The sequence below is a fragment of the Orycteropus afer genome, unplaced genomic scaffold (assembly GCF_000298275.1).
Source record: "Orycteropus afer afer isolate SDZICR_OR568_19922 unplaced genomic scaffold, OryAfe1.0 scaffold00417, whole genome shotgun sequence".
Taxonomy (NCBI): Eukaryota; Metazoa; Chordata; class Mammalia; order Tubulidentata; family Orycteropodidae; genus Orycteropus; species Orycteropus afer.
In genome coordinates, this window is record NW_006922004.1 from 277,317 (window position 1) to 293,816 (window position 16,500).

Sequence of the window (16,500 nt, forward strand, 5' to 3'; positions counted from 1 at the left end):
CAAGATCCATCTGACATCAGCAATGATATCCCTTGTTCCATGTCCTCTTCTGAATCCAGCTTGCACCTCTGGAAGTTCTCTGTCAATATACTGCCAAAGCTGTTTCTGAATTATCTTCAGTAAGATTTTACTTGCATGCAATATTAATGATATTGTTTGATAATTTCCACATTCTGTCGGATCACCTTTCTTTGGAATGAGTACAAATATGGATCTTTTCCAGTCAGTTATCCAGGTAGCTGTCTTCCAAATCTCTTGACATAATCGAGTGAGTGCCTCCACCGGGGCATCTGTATGTTGAAACATCTCAATGGGTATTCCATCAATTCCTGGAGCCTTACTCCTCACCAATTCCTTCAGCACAGCTTCAACCTCTTCCCTCAATACCACTGGCTCTTGAACATATGCCACCTCCTGAAATGGATGAAGATTGACCAGTTCTTTTTGGTACAGTGACTCTGTGTATTCCTTCCATCTTCTTTGATGCTTCTTGCATCATTCAATATTTTGCCCACAGAATCTTTCAATATTACAACTCAAAGCTTAATTTTTTTCCTCAGTTCTTTCAGCTTGAGGACTGCTGAGTGTGTTTTTCTCTTTTGGGTTTCTAACTCCAAGTCTTCTCACATTTCATTATAGTAATTGTCTTTGTCTACTCAAGCTGCTCTTTGAAATCTTCTGTTCAGCTCCTTTATCTTGTCAGTTCTTCCATTCTTCCATTTGCTTTAGCTACTCTGTGCTCAAGGGCAAGTTTCAGAGTCTTTTCTGACATCTATTTTGGTCTTTTTTTCTTGTCTTGTCTTTTTAACGATCTCTTGCTTTTTTCATAGATGATGTTCTTGATCTCATCTCACAATTCTTCCTGTTTTTGGTCATTGGTGTCAATACATCAAATATATTCTTTAGATGGTCTCTAAATTCAGGAGACGTATATTCAAGGTCATATTTTGGCTCTTGTGGACTTATTTTAATTGTCCTCAACTTGAACTTGAACTTGCATATGAACCGTTAATGGTCTGTTCCACGATCAGCTCCTGGCCTTGTTTTGGCTGAAGATAGTGAGTTTCTCTGTCACCTCTTGCCACAGATATAGTCAATCTGATTGCTCTGTACTCCATCTGGCAAAGTCCATGTGTATAGCCACCAGTTGTTACTGAATAAAGGTATTTATTTCTGTCACCAAGGCCAAATTTTCCAACTAGTTATTCTTTTTAGTTTCTAACTTTTGCATTACAGTTACCAGTGATAATTAACACATCTTGAGTGCACATTCGGTCAATTTCAGACTGCAGAAGTTGATAAAAATCTTCCATTTCCTGATCTTTGGCTTTGGTGGTTGGTGCATAAACTTGAATAAGTCATATTAACTGGTCTTCCTTGTAGGCATTTGGATATTATCCTATCAATGACAGCATTGTATTTCAGGACAGATCTTGAAACATCCTTTGTGATGATGAATGCCAAGCCATTCCTCTTCAAATTGTTATTCGCAGCATGGTAGATCATATGGTTGTCTGATTCAGAATGGCCAAAACCGGTTCATTTCAGCTCACTAATGCCTAGGTTATCAATTTTTATGCCTTCTATTTTATTTTTGACAACTTCCAATTTTCCTAAATTCATCACACATTCCATGTTCTGATTATTAATGGATGTTTGAAGCTGTATCTCCTCAGTTTGAGTCATGTCGTGTCAGCAAATGGAGGTCTAGAAAGCTTTACTTTATCCACATCAGTAAGGCCGTTCTAATCTGATGATGCAGTTTTTTCTCAGTCATGTTTTGAGAGCTTTGTGACCTAACGGGCTCATCCTCCTGCACTGTATTGGACAGCTTCTGGGCTATTTGTATAGATGTGCAGCAATGTATCAGACAATGTTTCTCTGCTATTCATAAGGTTTTCCCTAGCCAATTCTTTGAGAAGTGGATGGCCTCTTCCTTCTTCCTAGTCTGTCTCAGTCTGTAAGCTGCATTGAAACCTGTGTACCCTGTGCAAACCTGCTGGCATTTGACACACTGGTGGCACAGCCTCAAGCTTCATAGCAATGCACAAGCCACCACAGTGACTGACAGACAAGTTTGTCTCCCTTAGCTGTTCAATACCTCTCCACCCTCCCCTTACATGGATCCCTGCTACTGCTTCTGGGTCAGTCTGGGCACCCAGTTTTTCTTTCCCCCACTTTCCTGCCTCTTGGGGATGGGGACTGGGTCCCTCCCATTACCTGGATTCCTGCTACTGCTTCTGGGTCAGTCTGGTACCCAGATTTTCTTTCCCTCACTTTCCTACCTCTTGGGGGTGGGGACTGGGTCCCTCCCCTTACCTGGATCCCTGCTGCTCCTAAATAACATGTATAAGAGATGAAATAGACAACATTACAACAGAACCAACTGAATTTAAAAGTATAATAACAGAATAGTATTGAAGAATTGTACTCCAACAAATTTGAAAACCTAGAAGAAATGGATAAATTTCTAGGAAAACAGTACTTACCTAAACTAACACAGTCTGAGAGAGAAAATTTGAACAGACCATTGCAAAAGAAGAAATTAAATAGGTCATAAAAAAATCTCCCAAGAACAACAACAACAACAAAATCCAGATGGCTTCATTGGAGAATGCCACCAAACTTTCATAGAGAACAGACACCAATTCTAATCAGACTATTCCAGAACATAGAAAAGGATGGAATAACATCAAATTCATTCTTTGAAGCAAGCATAACCCTGCTACTAAACTAGGCAGAGAAACCACTAAAAAAAAAAAAAAAAAAAGAATTATAGACCACTATCTCTCAAATTCTTAACAAGATGCTAGCCAATAGAATTCAAGATAATTTTTTTTTAAAAAAATGATGTATCATGACCAAGTGGGATTCATACCAGATATGCAAGGATGGCTCAACATTAGGAAAAAACTCAATGTGATCCACTGAATAAATAAAACAAAGGAAAAAAAATGACATAATTGTTTTAATTAATGCAGAAAAAAAATCATTTGATCAAATCCAACACATATTCCTGGTAAAAATTCTCAGCATTATAGGACTACAGGGAAAATCCTTGACATAATTGTGGACATATACCGAAAACAAATGCTAACATTATTTTTAATGGAGAGAAACTGAAAGCAATCCCCCTGGGAATAGGCACTAGGCAAGCATGCCCTCTGTTACCGCTCATATTCAACACTGTATTAGAAGTCCTCACCAGAGCAATAATGCAAGAAAGGGGAATAAAAGCCATCAAAATTGGTAAGCAAGAAGTAAAACCATCTCTAGTCACAGATGATATGATCCTATACATAGAAAAGCCCAGACAGTCAATAAGAAAGCTTCTAGAACTAATAGAATTCAGCCAAGAGTCTGGTTACAAGATCAACATACAAAAAGAGAACTCTCAAAAGGATATCAGGAAACCATACCATTTATAATAGCTACCCAAAACATGAAGCATTTATGAAGAAAAATAACTAGAGACACAAAAGATTATTCAAGGAAAATTATAAAACACTACTACAAGAGACATACATGCATAGAAAAATATACCATGTTCATGGATAGGAAGACTTAACATTGTGAAAATGTCACTACTACTCAAAGCAATCTAGAGATATAATGCAATCCTGATTCTGATTCCATCATCATTCTTTAAAGAGACAAAAAAACCTAATCATTAACTTTATTTAGAAAGTGAAAAGACTCCAGATAAGCAAAGGATTACTAAAGAAGAAGAATAAAGAAATGGGAGGCCTCACACTCCCAGACCTCAAAACTTACTGTACAGCCACAATAGTCAAAATAGCCTGGTATTGGCACATCAGCAGACACATAGATCAATGCAACAGAATTCAGAATCTGGAGACAAATCTGTTCACTTCAGGACAGCTGATCTTCAACAAAGGGCCAAAGTCCGTTAATTGTGAAATAGACACTGTCTCTTTAATAGATGATGCTGGCAAAACTGTATATCCATTTGCAGAAAACTGAAACAAGATCCATATCTGACACCATATACAAACACTAACTCAAAATGGATCAAAGATCTAAGTGTAAAACCTGAAACTATATAGATCATCAGAGAAAAAATAGGGCAAATTTAAAAAATCTTTAATTTACGACATAAAATCTATCAAGCATAACCAAAAATACATAAACAGTAGAAGATAAATTAGATGACTGGGACTTCCTAAAAGTTAAAGTTATGCACATGAAAAGACATTTCCAAAGAGTAAAAAGAGACTGGCAAAAAAAAAAAAAAAAATGGCAACAATATATCTGACAAGGGATTAATCTCTAAAATTTATAGAAAAGTTCAACACCTAAACAACTAGAAGACAAACAGTCCAATTAAAAATGGGCAGAGGACATAAACAGATACTTCACCAATGAAGATGTAGAGGTGACCAACAAACACAGGAAGAAAAACTCTTGATTATTAGCTATTGTTATTGTTAGGTGCCATTGAATAGAATCCAACTCATAGCAACCCCATGTACAAAAGAATGAAACACTGCCCAGCCATGTATTATCCTCACATTCCTTGCTATACTTGAGCCTATTGTCAATCCATCTTGGGGATCTTCCCCTTTTTTGCTGGTCCTCTACTTTACCAACCATGATACCCTTCTCCAAGGAATGGTCCCTTCTGACAACATGACCAAACTAGGTGAGACGAAGTCTAGTCATTCTCACTTCTAAGGAGTATTCTGGCTGCATGCTTTCCAGGATTTGTTCATTCTTACTATTTTCAGTATTCTATGCCAACACCATAATTCAAAGGCATCTATTTTTCTTCAATCTTCCTTATTCATTGTCCAGCTTTTGCATTCATATGAAAAAAAAATAGGTGATTGAAAAGACTATGGCTTGGGTTAGGGACACATTTGTCTTCAAAATGACATCTTTGCTTTTTAACATTTTGAAGAGATCTTTTGCAGCAGATTTGCCCAGTACAATATGAAGTCTTATTTTTTGACTGCTGCTTCATGGGTATTGATTGCGGATCCAAGTAAAATGATATAGCTGATGTCAGTCTTTTCTACATTTATTGTGATGTTGTTTATTTGTTCAGTTATGAGGAGTTTTGTTTCCTTTATGTTTAGGTGTAATACATATTGAAGTCTGTAATCTTTGATCTTCAACAATAAGTGCTTCAAGTCATCTTCATTTTCATCAAGTAAGGCTGTGTCCTCTGCATATTGCAGGTTGTTAATGAGTTTTCTTCTTATCCTGATGCCACGTTCCTCTTCATGTAGTCTAGCTTCTCGGATTATTTTCTCAGTATATACACTGAATAAGCGTGACGAAAGGATACAACCCTGACACTCTCTTCCTCATTGTAAACCACGCAGTATCCCCTCTTTCTATTTGAATAACAGCCATTTGATCTTTGCACAGGTTCCTCATGAGCACAATTAAGTGGTATGGAGTTCCCATTCTTTGTAATGTCACCCACAATTTGTTACGATTCACACAGTCAAATGCCTTTGCATAGTCAATAAAAACACAGGTAAACATCTTTCTGATAACCAAGATCCATCTGACATCAGCAATGATATATATCCCTTGTTCCATGTCCTTTTGTGAATCCAGCTTGAATTTCTGGAAGTTCTCTATAAATATAGTGCTGCAACCATTTTTGAATTATCTTTGGACAACAACATGATAGTGATGGGATAGTAATGAGAGCTCTGGTGGCCTAGTGCCTAAGACATTTGACTTCTAACCAGAAGGCTGGCAGTTCAAACCCACCAGCCACTCCCTGGAAAGAAGATTTGGGCAATCTACTTCTGTAGAGACACTGCCTCGGAAACTTAAGGAGGAGTTGCTCTGAGTCAAATCAACTTGATGGCAGTGAGTTGTGTGTGTGTGTGTGTGTGTGTGTGTAGTATGATAGTAATGATATTGTTTGATAATTTATACATTCTGTTGGATCACGTTACTTTGGAATGAGTGCAAATACGTATCTCTTTCAATCAGTTGGCCATTAGAGAGATGCAAATGAAAACAACAGTGAGATATCATCTCACCCCAACAATAACAACAAAGTAAAACAAACAAACAGAAACAAATTCTGGTGAGGGTGTTGAAAATATGGAACTCTGTCATACTGCTGGTGGGTTTGTAAAGTGATACAACCAGTGTGAAAAAAAGAGTATGGTGCTTCTTTATAATATTAGAACTAGAAATACCATAAGACCCAGCAAACTCACTACTTTGTATATAGCCTAGAGAAATAAGTCATGACACTAACAGATATATGCAGACCTATGTTCACCATTACATTATTCACAATACATAAAAATGGAAACAACCTAAGTACCCATCATTGGATGAATTAATAAACAAACTATGGTACATATATGCAATATAATACTATGCAATGAAAAGAATAATGAAGAGTCTAAGAAACACCTCAAAACATGGATGAACCTGGAGGACATTATACTGAGTGAAATAAGTCAATAGCAAAAGGACAAATTTGTGTAAGACCACTATTATCAAAAGTCAAAGAAAGGTTTACACACAGAAACATTCTTTGATGGTTACCAAGAATGGGATCAGAAATGAAGATAAATCATTAGCAAATAGACATGTAGTAAAAAACAAAAAACGAAACTCACTGCTATCAAGTCAGATTGGACTCATAGCGACCCCTCCTTGGGTTTCTGAGGTGGTAGCACTATGGAAGTAGCTTGCCCAACCAGGAGTTGCTGGTGGGTTTGAACTGCCAGACTTCTGGTTAGCAGTCAAATGCCTCAGGCACTACTCCACCAGAGCTCCCACATGTGGTAAAGGGGGGGTGGGGAGAAAAGCAATATCTAATAAGGGGAAAGGCAGCATGACATGATCATGGGCAGAAGAAATCACTGGGAAGACACAAGAGTAAAGAGAATAAAGAAAGTTTCAGAATTCCAAAGTTAAGGAAAAAAATTTAGTAACTTAAAAATGGCCTTTATATACATAAAATCATGCTCAGCCTCATCTCAAAAAGTACTACAAATCAAAGCTACAAAGTGTTAGCATTTCCCATCTATTATATTGGGAAATATCCAAAAGTTTGAAAACATATTCTGTTGGTGACCTTGTGGGAAAACGGTACTTGCATATGTCCCTGGTTAAAATACAAAATAGCACAAAGAATATATAAAAACAACCAAATGGCATCATGAGCATACAATCAGCCAAATCTAGAATTCCAGGGGGTTCTTTAAAAAGACACATTTTCCCTAATGGATTAATGACTTAGAAAAATAAATTGGAGGGATGAGATAATTAAAAGGAAGAGTTAAACATATAACAAATGTGATGGGTGAACTTTGAGTCTTGATTCAAATAAATCAACTATAAAAAGAAATATTTGAGACAACTGAGAAAATATATATATACAGATTAGGTATTAGCCTATCCTAAGAAAGTACTAATAATTTGCTAGACTTTAATATATAGTAGTTATATGATAATAACATGGGAAGAAGGAAGCTTTTATCAGTCAGTAATACATAAAGAATTATTTTCTCAGATGTGCTTTAAAATGAAAGAAAATTAGCCAAATATTGATAATTTTTGATATTGAGAGTTATGAGGGTTCGTTACAACTATAATCTCTACTTTTGCATGCATAAGAAAATTCCATAATAACAAAAACTAATCACAGTAACACATTGATCACACAATAAATTAAGCAACAAAATGACTAATCTTTGTGTGTTTTACATTTTCATTACATTTTCAAAATTCTTACAGAATGAGATACTTTTCCACCAAAATTACCTAACTTGAGAAGCTGATTGTTTTGGTTATTTCATGCTGCTCTAATAGAAAATGCCACAAATGGGTGGCTTTAATGAACTCTTACAGTTTTGGAAGCTAGAAGGCAGAGTTCAAAGTGCCAGCCAGGGTCTAGGAAATGGGTGAAAGTCTCTTGACCTTTGGCTTCAGCTCTGCCTCTTGCTCACAGCTCACAGATGCTCAGGCAGCTGCTGGATGCTGAGGCTGACAAGCCCAAGGTCAACAAATAAAATGGCACAGTCCCAATATTACCAAAACATAGGGCAAGCCATTGATTCAAGTCCATTAATAATCCCAAGAAAGGCAGTTAACATGGCAGGTTGTTGAATAACAACTCGGCTACATGCAGCATTCAAGTATGCCGAAGATACAGACCATTCGTTAAGAGTCCCATATACTGGGAGCAGACCACATCCCAATGGCAACTATTCAGCTACTCACAGTAGATTTGACCATGGAGTTGATTACCAGTCTCATCCTGGGAAATAACTATATCCAGCTTCCCAGCCACTCAAAAACAGAGCCAGATAAGTTGACACAACCTTAACTACCACATTGATACAGCTAGTAAACAGGACAGGGTTTGATTCAAATCTGTCATTTGTTAGACTCTAAAGTCTATACTGCTGTTTTGTTGTACAACTATCTCTCTAAATTATACACTTTGAAACACATTAGGAACAGCATCAACTGCATATTTTTAACCTTGTGAAAGTTAGTGGTAGAGAAGGAAGAGATATCCTGTGACAGAACTTTTCTTTCTTTCCTTTTTTTTTTTTTTTTGTCTCCTGATGGTGCCAACTCCATGGTTTATGTTCCTTTTCTTATAGTCTCTGAATTCCTTTCCAACTCCTGTCCTTTCTTTGTATTCCTTTGTATACCTTTTTAAAACACCTCAGTTTACTAACATTCTGCTGAATATCACTTCCTTCTCTCACTTAATCATAACATAAGTAAACAAATAATAAAATGCCTACTTTGGAACAGTGGTTGTACCAATTGTTGGGGTTCTTTTTAGATGACAAGATAGACACTGCCATGGCCCTCACAAAGTAGGGAATCTGACCTTCTAGTTCTTTATAGATAGCCCAAAGCTGTTCACCCTATACAATTTTAACATTCTTAGATACCATATTTTCACCAATAAGAGTTATGATTTTTAAAAGACTTCAATATTCAAAAGTAATGAGATGTTTAGTTTCACTGAAATTAATATGAAGATAATATCAATTGATAAAATTCTATAATACATATTGGCTATAAGCTTAAATAACATGAAATCACTCACCTTGATGATACCACGAATGTGCATTTTTGCTATCATCTCTGCTGTGTAGAGAAACATCAATAAAGTGTCCAAAGTAAAGGTCACATACTGAAGAGGAGGATAGTGTTCAAATGTCATTGGAGTGTTCATACAGACAGAAATGACACTGATGATGGCACAGATGCGCAGCAAAGAATGAACCCACTGCAATGATGGGTCAAAGTTAGTATTTGACACCATAAAGTGATATCTTAAACCTGTATTATAAACCACACTGTTAAGAAAACATTATAAGACTACAATTAAAATGTTTCACCAATGTAGCAGAGAGGAAGAAGGAAGCTAATGTTGGTTAAGTACATATAATGCATGAAATTATTTCACTTATTTGATATTGTTTAATTGCCAAGCAAGCTATTTTCCATATGAACACACTGAGACACAGAAAGGTTAGGTAATCTTTTTCCGTGCTCATACATGAATAAGAGCCAAACTTTGGATGTGAAACTGTATGAGCCACCCCAAATTCTCAAAACCTTCCAGTATATCATACCACAATATAGGATGACTCCAATTCAAATAAGATATGTGTTAGCAACTTATTCATATAGAAATTTGAATTGCTATTCTTTTTATACCTTTTTTTATGTATTATGAGCACCTAGAATTGTGAACCATACTATCTTTACTGTACATTGTTATCTAGCACATTGGCCTGACATATATCACAAATGCTTTCTAAATTAATTGATGTATGATATTTCTCATATGTAGGGTTTCCTTTATCTTTGTAACTTATATGTAACATCCTAGTATGAAAAATAAATTTTTAAAATCTGACTTTACCCATATTAAAATATAATAAATGGACTTTCACCTTTATTTTGGAGAACATATTTTGTATAAATTGAGCTGGGATGTCTTTTCTAACTTTCCACTGTAAATTTCTATGTTACTTACTAGCTGTCTGAAGGTGTCCCTTAACCCCATAAAAAAGAAGTAAGGATTAAAAGAATAATTGTGTGAATGTGCATAATCATTCACATGTGGTATTTTATTATGACTATTAGTACCTAGGATAAAAAATATTCAATTATATCTAAATGCTAACCCCATATGATTAATATTACTAATTAATTAATTTTTATTGAAGCCCAGTAAAAAGTTACACAGTTCCTGAATATAGTTCATATGATTTATAAACTATTCTGGATATATATGAGTCATATTCATTCTTTAGTATTATAATCCCCTGACAATAACTGTTTTAGTTTTGTAATAGATGGATTCTGCAGCTACATAAAATATAAGTACTCAAAATAGGAAAAAAAAAACCTATCAGAATTTGAGGAGACTTGGGTACTTATAGGCTACAATTGTAATATTTGCATGAAGAAAGAATGCCACAGATTCCATGCCATATATGTCACTGATAATTCAATTTATTTTCAGACCTGATTTTCTTTTCATGTAATTTTGAAGTGCTTCAATAAACATCAGTGTATAGATTCAGCCCCATCTGGACCTCCAAAATAAAGAATCTAATCACACAAAAGAGCTTTAAAGGATGGTTTTTCCACAACAAATATGAGTTTTAAAATTTGGATAAATACTCATAATTAAAAATTAGCAAGTTTATGTTCTAACTTTATCATGTCAAAGATGAGTAACAAAGTACCTACTCTAGGCCAGTTACTGTGTCAGCCAGACACTACCATGGCTTTCAGAGGTCACATCTGTATTTCTGCCTTCTTCAGAAATTCTTAGAAAGCTATGTATGTGATAGACATCATGAAATGTTAGTGTTTTTTTTTTTTCCTCTCTCTATTCCATTCATTTTTGTAAACATGAATATGTTAGAAATAATGTTGAGCTCTTTTTCAAGGTCAGAAAAATGGAAATAATACACTTGTGACCTGTAACTGTTTTTCAGTCTAATAAGCAAAACATAAATGTAGTATATGTACATATATATATATATATATATAGTATATTTACAGACAAATATAAAAGAGTAAGTGCTACAGAGAGGAAAGATTCACTGTGTCTGAGGTGGGGAGGGTGAAATGAGTCACCTTTCAGAGAAGACTTGGTAGTGTGCATGTGACAAATGTTCCAGCCTTAAGGGGTGAGGAGGATTTGACTTATCAGAGTAGCTGGAAAAAGCCTTCTGGGAAAAATACGAGCAAAAGAAACAAATGTGAAGAAGCCAGTCATGTTGGAGGAACCAGCAGTTGACCGATGAGGTTCAACTGTAGGGTCTATGTTTGTACTGTTGAGCTGACCCTGAATCATAGCAACCCTATAGGACAAGGTAGAACTGCCCAAAAGGATTTCCTAGGTTGTAATATTTTACAGAAGGAGATCTGGTAGCCCAGTGGTTAAGTGTTCAGCTGCTAACTGAAACATCGGCAATTGGAACCCATCAGCCACTCTGCGGGAGAAAGATGTGTCAGTCTGTTTCCATAAAGATAATAGCCTTGGAAACACTAAGGGGGAATTCTACTCTGTCCTATAGGGCTGTGATGAATCAGAATCAATTCAATGGGGATGAGTTTTATTACATATATATATATATAATCTTTACAGAATGAGCCTTGGCTCAGAATGAGCCAAGTTAGCCCTTGGCTGCTAATTGAAAAGTCTGCTAACTGGAAGTTCAGAAGTTTGAATCTACCGGCTTTTCCACAGGAAAAAAGACCTGGAAATCTGCTCCAATAAAGATTACAGACTAGGAAACATTGTGGGTCATTTCTACTCTGTCCTACAGGGCCACTATGAGTTGGAACTGACTCTAAGGCACACAACAATATTAACAATCTTTAGATGAAAAGATAGCCAGATCTTTCCTACCATGAATTCGCTGGTGGGTTCAAACTATTGACCTTTAGTTGAAAACTGAGTGCCTAGATGTAGAAATAAGTAAGTACTAGAAAGTTAGAGACAGAATATAAAAAGCTTTGAATGCAACACTAACACATTTACACATTTTAATTTTATAGTGCAGTCAATAGGGATGTGACAATGATCACAAAGCAGGAGGGAAATGTGGGTTGCAGAAGTAAATCATGGTTAGAGGAAAGACAACACTGGGAGAGGTAACAGTGCCTTTCATTTCATTATTTCACCTACAACAACAGGTTTAATAATTAAGTTTATCCTGATTGTATTATAAAATTATCTAAATATGCCATTTGGCTTATTTCTGGCTGTTAGATAGTCTAATAAACAATGGCATAAGTGGTATAATAGATCTTCCCCTCAAGTTCTCAGAAGCTAAATTAGGCAGAGAGGGTTACAGAGTTCTTCAGAGACACTATTTACTATTTCATTAACCTTATTTTCAGTCAAAACATGCATCTCAGAAGGAGACTTTTAATTCCAAATGTATGATTATCTTCTCACAGATCCATGCCTGTTGAGAATTGAAAGTAAAGGAAGTTGGTTAAGAATAGGTTAGTCAGGGACTTCTGGTAAGAAGGCAGACTAGACAGACAAGCTACACAGACCCCCTTCAACTAATAAAAGAAAGCAATTGACATAGATACAGAGGATAATCTTGGAGCCCTGAGCTATAAAAGGAAGGGTACAGAAGTGGATTAAATACCAACTAGTAAAAGCACCTGAATGAAAACTGTGAATAAGGACAGAAATGGAACTGTGGAGTGTCAGCTATCTTGACAATATGGCTAGTTTGAATATTTACAAGTGATATTAGGACCTTGGCAGGCACCTAAAAATTGACCCTGTTTGCAAAGGACTGCAGACAACTACACTGGTGGCTGATAACTAAAAGGTTGAAATAGCAAAGAAGGAGATAAACTGAGCTATGAATGTTTGGCTGCCTAGAGGGTGGTCATATGGAATATTTACAAGTAGTGTAGCCATTTTGGATATTTAAAGCAGCAATGTTCTAATCCCAGTGATTTAAGAATAGGCTGCACATGCTGAGGACAGCACAGTTAACCACACTAGAGGCTGATGACTGGAAAGAAGGCAAGTGGTGAGTGCATAAGTGCTGCCAACAAGCAAATAGAGGAGCACAGTACCCTTCTTACTCAGAAAAATTAAAAAAATAAATAAAGAAAGAAAGAAAAAAAAAATCTTGGTGAATGACACCAACATACAATCACCAATTAAATATAAATACAACAAAGTCACAATGTCTCAGAGACAACAGATCATCACAGCCCATACAAAGAAACAAGATAAAGCAATAGAAGCAAGGGATCAGGATATAGACTCAGAAAACATCTCCAAGGAAGAAGCAGCATTGGAACTCCCTGATAAGGAATTCAAAAGAATTATATTTAGGTACATTCAACAGAGTGAGAGACAGATCAAGGAAAACACTGACAAAACTAAGGAATACACAGACCAAACCCTAAAATAATTTCAGATAACAATACAAGAACAAAGTGACAAAATAAATGGAAAATTAAAAATGATACAAAATCTACAGATAGAAATCCAGAAGAGTAATACTAAAATTTCAGAAATAGGTGACACATTGAACAAAGGAGTAGAATCAAATTGTGGAAGACAGAATCAGTGAGATTGAAAACAAATACTTCAATACTACTTTAGTAAGGGATGAATCAGAAAAAAAGATCAAAAGAAAATTAAGAAAACCTAAGATTCATGTGAGACACCATTAAGAAGAATAACCAATGTGTAATCAGAATTCCAGAGCAGGAAGAGATAAATAAAACCATGGAGGAATTGTCAAAGGTTTGTTGGAAGAGAATTTTCCATGATATGATGAAAGACAAGAATATATCCATTCAAGAAGTTCAATGCACCCCAAATGCAGTAGATGCCCCCCAAAATCACAAAGACATATCATAATCAAACTCACCAAAACCAAAGACAAAGAAAAAAATCCTGGAAGTATCATAAGGAAAGCAAAAAGTTACCTAAAAGAGCAACCAGTAAGACTGAGCTCTGAATTTTTGGCATAAACCATGCAGGAGAGAAGGCAATGAGATGATATATATAAAACACTGAAATTAAAAACATAATTCCAATCAAGAATTATATACTCAGAAAAATTGTCCCTCAAATATGATGGTGATATTAGGACATTTCCAGAAAAACAGAAATTAAAGGACCAACCTTACAAGACATGCTAAAGGAAGTCCTTTGGACAAAGAACCAACAACAGGAAACAACAACTGACCATTAACACACGTGATGACATAACTCAGAAACCAATCCAATTTTGGAAATATCCAAAGTAAAATAATCTTACAAGACTGTAAACAGGGAACCAGAGACATCAGTTGGCCAATGTGGGCAACTACAAATCAAAAAGAGGGAAAAAATAGTGTAGTTACAGAACATCTAAATGGTGAGGAAGTCAAGACAGTTGTAAGATAGACCACACTGCTGTAAACTTGGGAAGAAAATTATAAATCACAGGGTAAATTCAAAGAAAAATAATAAACCCTCACATCAAAATGAAAAAGAGGACAGGCACAAATATTTAGAAAATACTAAAACAGTAGCAATGGAGGAAATGATGACACCATTCATAAACACAATGAGCTCAGCACAGAAAATTACATGGAACAAAGAAACTAGGAACACCATGAAAAAATGTATAACAAAATGACAGCAACAAATTCATACTTGTCGATAATTATACTGAATGTAAATAGATTAAATGGACCACTCAAGACATGGAGAGCTGCAGACTAGATAAGAAAACATAATCTATCAATATGCTGTCTACAAGAGACTCACCTTAGACACAAACACAAATATAGACTAAAAATCAAAGGTTAGAAACATATCAAGCAAATGGCAATAAAAAAATAACAGGAGTGGCAATATTAATTTCTGATAACATTGACTTTATGATAAAAATCACCATAAGAGGCAAGGGAGGACATTATATGATTAAACGATTGATTGAACAAGAGGACATAACCATAATAAATACCTATGCACCCAATGAAATAGTCCCAAAACACATAAATAAGATTCAATTCAGTTGAATTGAAAAGACAAATGCCTTAACCACTATGCCAATAGACCTCCTACAGTAATAGTAGGAAACTTTAATACACCACTTTCAATGAAAGATAGAACTGGAAAGAATTCAACAAAGACATAGAAGAACTAAACAATACAATCCACCAACTTAACCTTATAGACATTTACAGAGCATGTCATCCAACAAAAGCACAATATACATTATTTTCTAGTGAACATGGAACATTCTCCAGTATAGACTATATGTTAGGCCATAAAGCAAGCCTCAATAAATTTAAAATTATTGTAATACTGCAAAGCATCTTCGCAGACCACAATACTATAAAATTAGACATCAGTAATAGAAAGATCAATGGAAAAAGAGTAAACACATGGGAACTGAATAACACCCTCCTCAAAAACAACTGGGTAATAGAAAAAACAAAATTAAAAAATTTCTTGAATCAAATGAGAACGAAAACACAACTGCGTTAGGCTGGGTTGTCTACAGAAGCAAAACCAGTAAAGCTTATACATAGAGAGAGGAAATTATCTTAGGAAAATGGCTCACACAGTTATAGAAGCTGGCAAGTTCTAAGTTCCCGACCAAATGTGAAACTGGAGGCTTTTACCAACTCGTGCAGCTGCAGGGACTGATGAGGTAGTGGCTAAGGCATTTGACTGCTAACCAGAAGTCTGGCGGTTCAAGCCCACCAGCCACTTTTCAGAAGGAAGATTGGGCAATCTATTTCCATAGATACAACCTTGGAAACCCATGGAGGGGTCACTATGAGTTCAATCGACTCAACAGCAGTGAGGATTTTTTTATACTGGCTGTTGACTCCAGTGGATGACAAATTCCAGATCACCATGCACAACAGTGAATTTTTCACTCATGGTCAGTTGTACTTAGACCAACAGGATCCAGATCCATAGAAGGTTCTGTCATTTTCCCAAGATGTCCATATATATACTGGAAGCAGGCCACACCCCTATATAAACGCCCCTTCAATGGACAGGGTGCTCAAAGTACATATATCCTATCTCATTATGGAAATATCCACATCACAAGGAGAAATTCAAGCAGATTCAAGCAGGAATAAATGAAAAAGAAATAGAAAGACAATGGAAAAAATAAACAAGACTAGAGGTTAGTTTTTTTTGAAAAGATTAATAAAATTGACAAACTTAACAATGGAAAAGAGGGAGAGAATACAAACAAGATGAATAAGAAATGAATTGTGTGACATCACAACAGGGAAGCTCAAATAAAAAGGATAATATCAAAATACTATGAACTGTACTCCAACAAATCTTAAAATCCTGAAGAATGGATAGATTTCTAGAAACACACTACTTATCTAAAATAGCACAGACTGATGTGGAAAAATTGAACACACCCATAATAAAAGAAGAAATTGAACAAGTCATAAAAAAATATATATATATTGGAGTTCCGGCAAGATGGC

At 35.7% G+C, this 16,500-nt stretch overlaps 1 protein-coding gene across 1 annotated transcript in view; it reads right to left on the minus strand.

Moving 5' to 3' along the window:
• The window catches only part of LOC103208152 (sodium leak channel non-selective protein-like), a 103,307-nt gene that overhangs the window by 77,378 nt on the left and 9,429 nt on the right, over window positions 1-16,500 (minus strand). The window contains exon 2 of the mRNA XM_007953829.2: window positions 9,077-9,259. Within this exon, the coding sequence (XP_007952020.2) occupies window positions 9,077-9,259 (183 nt within the window). The remainder of the gene's footprint in view (window positions 1-9,076; window positions 9,260-16,500) is intronic.